Genomic DNA, 10,821 nt, shown 5'->3' with positions numbered 1-10,821 from the left:
CTGTTTTACGTTCTGTTCTCATTACTTCAGAAGAAGCAAAAGATAAAGTAGGAAGGGTTTCACTTCAGATCCTTTTTGACAGACAGTCCGGGTGTTGCATCTCCAGGTGAGCGTCTCTTTTGGGAAATATGTTGTGAAAGCCAAGCAAACTGAACGAAGAGGATCTGCCCCAGCCAGCTCTCAATCTCTCCTGTCCACAGCAGACAGGTCAGGAAAATGTTGTTTGTCTGAATTCCTCATGTTAATGATCATTGAGCAGAAGCAGATGGTACTAAACCAAGAATAATAATTCCCGGTTCTTGTAGTTATTCAAAGGACTTTGCCAATACTGGGTCTTTTTTTTTGCTTCATTTTCACCTCCAGGTTTGCAGGTGAGAAAGTGCTATGACCTTGAAGGGTCTCACAGCAAAACTTAGCAGACATTTTGGTAGATCACTGGGGAATCCTGAGTTTAAAATGTCTTTCATCTTGTCAGTCTTGAATAACTTTTCTGATCCTGAATACTGTTCCTGAATGTTCTGTCCCTCTTTCCTTGACAGGGTATTGTGTAGATCTTGTCATTGTAACGCTCTGAAATCTGTAGATTAAAGTTAAATCATAGAATTAGAGCAGACTAAGAAATTATAAATATCTTCCTGTGTTGTTAAAAGTAATAACCAAAATGCTTAGGCTTGTTTGTTCAAGGATTCAAAGTGGATCCATTGTTTTTTAGCATTAACAGTAGAGGTCACAAGCTAAAAGAAAGGTTACATTTCAAGAAAATCATGATATTTTTGCTCAGTAGGTGTCCTGCCTAATGAAAACAATAATAAAGTTTACAGGATGTTGCACCAATTAAAAAGTTGTTTCCTTAAGAAAGAAAAAAAAAGGAATACAAATGAATGTATATCCCAAAATATGACATAATCCCCCCTTTATTAATGCCCATTTTCTCTGCACAGAGTTTGGGAATATTTCAAATAGGATTTTTCACCACTCAAACTTTTTTAAAAAGAATTTTTTTCCACCAAGTCCTCTTAATAGTTCTCTGCTTTAAAGTGTAAGTACTCTCTAAAGAACTTTTTCTTATGTAATCCTGATTCTGAAGTGAGTGGCATTTAGGGACATAATAACACTTAATTTTATATCCAGGTCCTAAGACTCTTTCTCAGCAGCAAATGATATCCTATAGGATTGTTTACAGCTGGTCAGTGTTTCTCTGCCACAACCTCCATGGAACATGGACAACACCGGGAATTCCTCTTTACTCTTGGTTTTGACTAAGTATCTGTTCTGGGGGGAAATCTGCATCCAGATTTTTTATGCTGTCAGATATGGCTGAAAAAATTAAGATGTGTTAAGTTCTATGTATTTGAATTAATTTGCCTGATAGGCAGATTAAATCTTACTGTAAAAGCTTCTGCAGAGGAATAAGGAAATAATTCCAATGTTAAAGAAGTTACTTTTTCTTGAGGAATAAAACTTGACCAAGACTGAAATCCATGCATCAGAGATGTGAGGACAAATGGTTATGGTTGAAGACATGGGACAAGGGGTGAAAGACTACAAAGTGTACTTAAAAACTTGGGACAAAGGGTAAAACTTTGCAGATTCACTCAGGCCACAGAAATTCTGCATCAAAAAGAATTTGATTAAGAGTTTACCTGTAATTTTTTTGGTAGTTTGTGGATAGTTTCATCCTCTGTAAGAACAGAAATGAAAATTGCCCTGTATTTCAGGAGTCACTTACCCTAAACCTTGTACTGAGTATAGTAACTGAGTAATTGAGTTTAGTGGTTGAAAAAGGCAAATTGATAGCTGGACTCAGGTTCTCAAATCATCAGAGCCCTCCAGGACTTCCCTGGCTCCTGCTCTGCCTGTGGGCTTTTCTAGACCCAAGCCAGTTTCTTTTCCCCCTGTTTGATAATCTTCATGTGCACTTATGAGAAACCTCTAAATACCATTACAATTTTTAGAGTTGAGCACAGCTCTGGAATAATCCTCTGGTCTGTGGAAAAGAAATATTCAGCAGCATTATAAGATTATATAAAGAGAAAGGAAAGAGTAGCAGTGGAAAGGAAGTAATTAGACTTGAGAGCTTTTAGGATCATTATGGTGAATACAGATGGAGGACAGAATTTACAAGAAGCATATGCAGAAATGTCTATATCAAATTTGGTGCCTGCATAAGGGATTACTGAAGTGAAGGTTTTTTGGATGGATGTGGTCAATGGATATATCAGTCAGCAACTGTTGAAGCTAAAGTAGTGAGTATCTAATGCAAGAAGTCTAGTAGAAAAGGAATAGAGAATTAGCTACTGAATGCTTTGTAGTAAGAAGCAGGAACCTTATTCTAATGCAAACAATAACACCTGATGTTGGTTTCGAGTATGGAGAGTTGTAGGCAATTAATTAAAAAATCAAAAATATGAGAAAGCAGGATAGGGAATTTCACATTTTATTAGAGTGTTAAAATCATCAGTCTGGCTGTTACTAGCCTAAGTGAATTCAACTAATAACTCATTAATTCATAACTGGATTTTCTTTTGATAATCTTAATATTATTTTTCTCTTTTTGTTGGTTTTTTTTTGTTGCAGGATTCATAGCAACAGTTCTGCTCGTTTCCTTACATAATCTACAGCACCTACAGACCTCATTTTCTGCCATGAAGTTGTTTAAGTTGCAGAGTCTAAAATTCTTGTGGACTTTGAAGCCTCCTAACAGGGCTCTCCATGGACACCCCAGGCTGCTTGCCTCTGATGTGCATTCCCAATATGAGTCCATCAGACGGGGCAAACAGGAAATACCAAAGTACTTTAACTATGCAAGTGATGTACTGGACAAGTGGTCTGAGATTGAAAAGGTAGATGATCTTTTGTTGTGCCAATGAGATACTCTAATTTGAAATTCATTTGAAATAATTTGGGTCTGGAGACAATTAGGTTGGTAAACATTTCAGGTTCAGAAAAGGAGAATCTATTGGGAGTACCTGAGCGTGATGCATAGCACATCTCAATCCATTAAGGACAAGGGAAAAATAACAGCTTATAAGCCAGTTGTGAAATACTCAGATCTTCCATAATTTGCAGTTGTTTTTGCATTATAATTTCATGGTCTGTCAGAAGAAAATGTTTTGTGTTTGCATCCTTATGCTTTGTAGGCTGGAAAGAGACCACCAAACCCTGCGTTTTGGTGGATAAATGGAAAAGGAGAAGAAGTGAAGTGGAGCTTTGAGGAGCTGGGGTTCCTGTCTCGGAAAGTGGCCAATGTGCTGACTAAAGAATGTGGGCTGCAGAAGGGGGACAGACTTATCGTGATCCTACCACGAATCCCAGAGTGGTGGCTGGTGAATGTGGCTTGTATGCGAGCAGGTCAGTGAGCATATCTGAGACCGGCAAAATGGTTACTGCAATTAGGTTGAAAGGATCAAGAACGTATGTAGTTTATGAAGGAAAAGTAATATAATAATCCAGTGAGTGGCCCAACTACCAATTATGCAGGCAGTCCTGAAGGGTTTGCACTAGGTGCAATAGGACAGCTGGCCAGAATACAGGGAACAGCCATGGAAGTCACCAGACAGGTCCATGTGTCATTGCTTACAGGAGAGCACAAGCATCTGCATTATTCAGTATAACTGTTTGTCTGGGGAACACCAGGACAAATCCATATCAGAGGTCAGTTTGGGAATAGTTTATAGTTTAGATTCCTGGAAAAGAATCAGATGTAAAAAAATATGCCAACCTAAACTAACTTTATCTCTCTTCCAGGAATTGTCTTAATTCCAGGGGTATCCCAGTTATCAGCCAAAGACATCCTATATCGACTCCAGGCATCAAAGGCCACGTGCATAATTACCACTGACAAAGTGGCTCCTGCAGTGGATTCGGTGGCATCTGAGTGTCAGTTCCTGAAAACCAAGCTAATGGTGTCCAAGGACAGTAGGGAAGGGTGGCTGAACTTCACTGAGCTCTGCAAGTGAGTATGAGTTAATAGATTGCTAATCCACATTGAGATGTTTGCTAACAGTGGTCTCATTCTGGGATGCTTCTACCCTCTTCTTTTTAAGGGGAGGTCTGTCTTTGAGGAAGTATAACATCGCATTATTTTAGTATAATTTTGTGAAACTCTGTGAAGCTTATTTGGAATACTTCATTACATTCTGAAGCCTGTGTAAAGGAACCATTGAAATCATTATTACGTTCTCTCTTTTAAAGAAACCAAGCTGCTGACCATTCCTGTGTCAAAACAAGGATTCAAGACCCAATGATTATCTTCTTTACCAGTGGAACCACAGGTTCTCCTAAGATGACTCAACATTCCCAGGGTAGTCTTGGTTTCAGACCCCTTTTAAGTGAAAGGTATGAAAGGCTTGAGCCTGATTTGAACATAAGGTAATTGAAGCTGCATAGTAGAACTGGTGAAAAATTACTGAGTAAGAAATACCAATGTACAGCTCTGGTCCTTCTCCCTTTGAAATCGGACTACAAACTCCAGCAAATTTCCAGAGGAGTAGGATCATCCCCAATGTTTCTATGTTTCAGTTAATATCTCTTACCCTCTTTCCAGAGTGGTTCAAAGGACAGCTGTCAGCTGGGAATATCACAGTGCAGAGAACCAAGAGATACCACACTGGGCTGCAAAAAGCTCTGTGATGTGTGTAGATGAGCAGAGTTTGTTGGTTGCACAGGTCACTCAGTCTCTCAGTAGCCTTAGAACTGAAATATCTGGTCTCCAACACAGAATCCTTGAATGCTGCAGTTTCAGCCCTATCTTCCTATCTACTGGAAAGCCACTGCATTGATATTCAGACTCCCCTCTCTGCCCCGCTCTATCCTATATTGTGACTGCCATCATATATGTAGGATATACATATGTGGTTTTGTATATGTATATTTGTGCAAACATATAGGTAGGTGTCCTTTTATCCTAGAGCTAGCTCTTTAACTTATTTGAGTGCTCAGTGCACATGTATCTTGTGAGAAATCTTGGCCTTTTGGGTTTCTTTGGGTTTCTTTGTTTTCTTTGTTTGTGGTTCGGGTTTGGGCTTTTTAAGCAAATATTTTTCATTATCTTTTCATTCTTTTATTTTTTCTGCTCTATCAGGTACTGGTTAGATTTGACACCTTCTGGCATGATATGGAACACAGCAGACACAGGATGGATACTAACTTCAGTGGCATCTGTTTATGATCCCTGGGTTTTTGGGTCATGTGTCTTTATACATAACCTACCACAGGCTGACTCAGCAGTCATCCTAAATGTAAGGGAAAAACTCATGAAAATGTGTTAACCTGCAGAAAGGGCACAAAAAATAATTCTTAACAGCTTCCATAGATTTCATGAGGGTTGTGTCCATAGTTGTGTTTGAGATGCTCCATCTGTTGTGTAAAGCCCATATTTGCATTTTTCATGTATACAGAAGAGGCCAAACATATGATTCATTCATACATTTTGCTCAAAGCTGGTGAGCATGTCAATGAAAATCATCCAAAAGCAGCACTTACTGCTTGCCATTCATTCATTCTAATGACTGTGGAAGTGATATCAGCTGGTATTAATAGAGACTGAAACTAAAGCATTTCTCTGCCTACACTGGACAAGAAGAAAGTGAAAACCTCCCTATGATGCAGACAGAGATGGGCTTATTCTGACCATGCCCCAAGCAGTGGAGTCTAGTTGTAGTGTATCAGCATGGGATTTTGTCCAGCCAGATATACTGTGAATCTCTGCATATTGCACCAACTGCAGGAGGGTTCCTTACCCAACAGAGTGGTGCTTTTACAGAGGGGGCAAATGTAGTTCTCCTTTCTATGTCACCTGTTTACTGTACATTCACAAGGCAGTTTTTTGTCTGAGCTTCACGTGCCCATCTTGTTTAACTCACCAGACTCTCTGCAGCTTCCCAATTGATGTGCTGGTTGGTGCTCCAACATTGTTCCGCATGCTGGTGCAAAGAGATCTCTCCAGGTATGTCCAGAAATTATTTACTAATGTTTAATTTACCCTGACTAAGCTTTAGTGATCTCCCATATCCAGCTGCTTGACCCAAAATAGGGCAATAATTTAGTTCAAAATATCCTCCATGAAAAGGCCGTCATACAAAATTTGAGTTTTGATGAGTTTTAGTGATCAAACATAGAGAAACTTGATGCTTTCCCTAAGAAATTTGAGACTTCCGCTACTGAAGTTGTGAGCAAACCCCTGAGGGTATGGTACAGAGTCTCTTAAATTCTTTATCATGATTTTTGATTACCGCATTAATTGTCCATGCTTTGGGAAGGAATTCATCCTAGAAAGTGTGTGTCAGCACAACTGTGAGGGAGTTAGTGGTTGTGGCAGTTGCTCATCATCCCCTGCTCCAGTTCTCACTGCCTGTTCCTCCCTCCCCTCTTGCACTTTCTCCCTTGCCCTGTTGCAGAGGGTCAGCAATCAGGGCCCTGGCTCAGCAAATCAGTCTGTGGTTAGTTATAATCCAGGCTGACTTCAGCAAAAGTTTTACTTTATTTTTCATGTGTGCTTAACTCTGACTGCTGCCACTCATATGTGTGGAGTTGAGCACAGACCGATGTCCTTGTTCTATCAGGAGCTGAAGGATCAGGGATGCTCTGATTTCCCCCCTTCATGGGACTAACTCTCCCAGTAAACGGGTCTCCAATGTTGTTTACAGTTGTGTGCTTCTTGTCTTGCCCAGTAGATTAAGTACTGCCTCTTGTTTTTGTTAACTCCCTGTGAAGCTACAAATTCATGAACCTGAAGTACTGCGTGAGTGGAGGGGAACCAGTCAACCCAGAAGTCATGGAGCAGTGGAAGAGCCAGACTGGGGTGGACATCCATGAAGTTTATGGCCAAACTGAAACGGTACATCTGTAGGGTCCATGTTCTATTAAATCTTTGGAATTCCTTTTTGCTTTACGATATGTTAAGGTTTGTTATGAATTAATACAGTGTGTTTCTTCATTCATGTTTCTGTGAATGTTTCAGCAACTTCCTCCCCTGATAACCTCTGAAAGAAGGTCCTGTCATGGCTCCCCCCACAGAACCTGCCAGAAACGTGGGTTGTTGGGAGCAGATGTTCCCTAATATTTCCACAAATGTTCTTAAGCAAATTCCAAGTAACAGTGAGAGTCAAGAGGGCAGAGTTTGAACCTAAGGGAAGAAGACTGGTTAGCACAGGGCATGAATTCTTCCCAGATCATGGAACAGGATTCTTCCAGGGAGTTTCCTGATTTTTCTTGTCCCTACCATACAGCACTGGCATATAGGATCCTATGAATCTTAATTCCTTACTTTGTAATTAGTCTAGAAAATATATGTAATGAATCAAGTGTAAACGTAGCAGGTTTCTATTGCAAAACTTTGGTTTGATTTTTACAGGGAATAATCTGCTCTGTTTTTAAAGGAATGAAGATTAAACCTGGATCAATGGGGAAGGCAGCTCCCCTTTATGATGTTCAGGTTTGTTGACTGCTCTTCAGATTCTGTCATAAGGGCTTTTTGTTTATTTGAGGTTGGGTTTAGGGTTTGTTTTCCCACTGAACTAATATACATGTTGTTTTACATTCTAGATCGTAGACAAAAATGCTAATATCCTGCCTCCAGGACAACAGGGAGAAATTGCTGTCAGAAGCAAACCTATAAGACCACTTGGTTTTTTCTCTGAATATGTAGTAAGGACTTTATTTTCTTCCTTACCACCACCAATCTCCTCCAAAATCTCTCCAGTTGCATAGTGGTTCAAAAGGCTAAATATTTCTCACCAGTTTATTATTTATTACCACAGTAATTTGTTTATTTGGACTGGTGGATGATAGAAAAGGGAAGTGAAGAATTTGCTCTAGATTGAATTTAATTTTTTTTAAAGAATAACAATTATATTAAACATATTTTATTGTATTTTATAACAATATCATATAGCAAATATTTCACGAAGCCTAGCCATGATGATGATGATAACAGTATCAATACAATTCTTACACATCCTTGACTGAAAAATTAAGCTCCAGTGCATTTGACAGTATGTGCATTATAGCATGATAAATAGCTAATTCATGCTCAAAATCTAAACTACTGTTTGTAAACCACTTTAAGGATAACCCTAAGAAAACTGCAGAAACTGAACGTGGGGATTTTTATGTCACTGGAGACAGAGGGACTATGGATGAAGATGGGTATTATCAGTTTATTGGAAGATATGATGACATCATCATTTCTTCAGGGTCAGTCTGCACACTTCTCTCTAAACCTGCCATTCTATTGTCTTACATGTCGTGTTCCTAGTGAGCTTCTGACATAATAATCCTGTGATTAATGTATTGACCTCTTGATTTAGGAATACTTGCTTTTATTATTAGCTTTTCATAGACCTGCAGTATCATCTTGGTGATATCAGTGGCATCTCTGTATCCATTTCCCCTGCAACATCTCATCTGTTTCAACAAAGAATGAAGACTTCAACTGGCTGAGGAGGGATTTTTATCTAGTTCATTTTTGACTAAAATTGAAGGACATCTCTATTGGATTCAAAGAGCATTTGAAGCACTTTAACATAATAAAATGATAAAATTTGGTATTATATGATGGGATACCATAATGTGGCACCAGCTGCTACTGCAGATCCTGGCTATCAGTGGGATGGAGCTCCAGATTAGGAGCCCCGAAGAAAGGGGAGAGATGGAGAGGAATCCACAGCCCCAGCAGTCCTCTACAACATGACCACTCTGAAATGCTCCTACTTTCTAACACAACCAGCTTCCCCATTTTGGCTGAAATTTCTATAGTTGTTTGTTAATTTGTTCTGATTTGGAGGTTTTTTTTCTTCAATAGTACAATTAAAAAACATTTGGTACTTGTTTTCCACTTATAAAAGCCAAATCCCATTTTATTTTTCCTTACTAGGTATCGCATTGGGCCATTTGAAGTAGAGAGTGCCCTGATAGAGCACCCAGCTGTGGTAGAAGCAGCTGTTGTCAGCAGCCCAGATCCCCTCAGAGGAGAGGTAATGACGCTGAGTGGTGGAGGAGGAAAGCAACGTGTTTGCCTAAACATATGATGGTATAAAGAAATTTCTACTGAATAATGTACAGCTCTAAGGCAGTCATGTCATCTTAGAATCAAGGAATCCTTTAGGTTGGAAAAGACCTCTAAGACCATTGAGTCCAGCCCAGCACTGCCACATACACCACTAAACCATGACCTTAAGCACCTCGTCTACTTGTATCATGCATAATCCTACTTTGGGTCACAAGCAAAATCCCTTCCCATTTACATGCCTTTGCTCTTCTGAGTTTCTTTTGATTCCCAAGAAGGTCTCCTTTGTGGAGAATATTACAGTGATGTTTACTTTCTCCTTGTTCCTAAGCATTTTTCTGTACACTGAAATTGTCATTTATGACTGTCTTGGTATAGCCAAAGTTATACTGTAACTGCCCTGGCATTAGACTTGGGCTGCAGGGGTGGTGAAAGCACAGTCCTGTGCTGGGATAATAGGGCTTACCGTCCTCAGTGTGAACTTCAGAAAGAAAAAAATTGTCCCTTAGCCTTGGGGAGAATTCTATAGAGGCACCTTTTGTTGCCCCTTCCTCTTACTGCTGAGAGGAAACAACAAGGTCTTTTGCTTTGTAAGGAGGGCAGGAAAGCTGTGCTTTCAACTTTCCCTTCTGCAGATGCATGTGCAGAAGCTGGGCACAATCACTTCTTACAGTGTGCTGGTTCCCCTGTTCCTCCCTTTTGAATGTCATGACTCGGAGCAGCACTGCTCCCTGGTAACCTGTATATCAGCTCTTAAAAATGGACCACATCAGACCACTTTTGTTAATCTTATCTTACAGGTTGTGAAAGCATTTGTGATTCTGTCACCAGCCTTTTCATCCAGTGACCTGAAGAGCTTAACCCAGGACTTGCAGGACCATGTGAAGAAAACCACTGCTCCATATAAATACCCTCGAAAGGTAAATGCTTCTGAGGAGAAACTTTAAACCAGGACACCCTTCCATAAGTCTTTGGAGAATTACTATTTACAGTTTCATGATTCAGCTGAAAGAGACAGCAGTAAAGATTCTTCTAGACCACTGGCTGCAAAGATCTTTCCTAAATAATACTAGTTCACATTGATTTTCATGCATTTGAGTAAAGTGTTTGTTTAAATACCTCAAAAATTTCTAGGCTTCGTACATCCTTAGTTAGAGCTGCATGTTCTAGGTCAGACCCACAATCATAATTCTCCATTTTGTGTTTAACCTTCAACCAAGCACTCACTGGTGCCTTTAGGGGAGCACGTGACTGAATCTGAATAAGCTTTTATCTACTGCTCCTCACAGTTAATAAATAAGAGGCAAAGGAGTGGTTTCACAAGTGGCACAATGTGCTGCCTTGATTTGGCTTGGACATGATCCTTTAGGCAGGCAGTTCTTACTGACAGGAGTCCTCTCAGTTTTCCACATATGCTGAGAGCTGGTCTTGGAAAACCAACACGGTAGAACATGCTACATTGTTTTCTCTCTTTATTTTATTTAGGTGGAATTTGTCCAAGAGCTGCCAAAGACAATCACTGGGAAGATCAAGAGGAATGAATTAAGAGACAAAGAGTGGGGACGGATGTAACATTGTTAGGAATTTAACAAAACTTCTTTCATTCCATTAGCACTATATAAATTTCACTAATATAACTGCCTTCATTCTGCTTGCTTTTTGTTAAATACCTGAGCACCAAAAACTACAGATAACACCAAGATGTGATATTTATGCTTGCTTGTAAAGTTTCTAATGTCACTACTTGAGTGGATTGTATTATTCTGGCTGAAAAATAAATTTTTCAATAGACTATTTCAATAGCCTTTCCCTTT

General features: G+C 39.6%; 1 protein-coding gene across 2 annotated transcripts; it reads left to right on the top strand.

Annotated features, from left to right (window-relative positions):
- Positions 1-6: 6 nt before the first annotated feature.
- Positions 7-10,801, top strand: LOC108496548 (acyl-coenzyme A synthetase ACSM4, mitochondrial-like). 2 transcript variants are annotated; one of them, XM_017813332.1, is made up of 14 exons: positions 7-207; positions 2,578-2,843; positions 3,141-3,351; positions 3,748-3,955; positions 4,195-4,338; positions 5,084-5,240; positions 5,868-5,947; positions 6,715-6,838; positions 7,355-7,435; positions 7,546-7,647; positions 8,069-8,196; positions 8,876-8,975; positions 9,808-9,927; positions 10,493-10,801. In XM_017813332.1, the coding sequence occupies exons 2-14, from the start codon at positions 2,646-2,648 to the stop codon at positions 10,577-10,579; spliced, it is 1,740 nt and encodes a 579-aa protein (XP_017668821.1). In that variant the 5' UTR covers positions 7-207; positions 2,578-2,645; the 3' UTR covers positions 10,580-10,801. The 2 variants fall into 2 exon arrangements, with proteins under 2 accessions (XP_017668821.1, XP_017668822.1); XM_017813333.1 differs by lacking the exon at positions 7-207 and adding an exon at positions 350-371.
- The last annotated feature ends 20 nt before the right edge of the window (positions 10,802-10,821 follow it).

The sequence above is a fragment of the Lepidothrix coronata genome, unplaced genomic scaffold (genome assembly GCF_001604755.1).
Source record: "Lepidothrix coronata isolate B3197 unplaced genomic scaffold, Lepidothrix_coronata-1.0 Scaffold41, whole genome shotgun sequence".
Lineage (NCBI taxonomy): Eukaryota > Metazoa > Chordata > Aves > Passeriformes > Pipridae > Lepidothrix > Lepidothrix coronata.
This window is presented reverse-complemented; position numbering and strand designations above follow the sequence as displayed.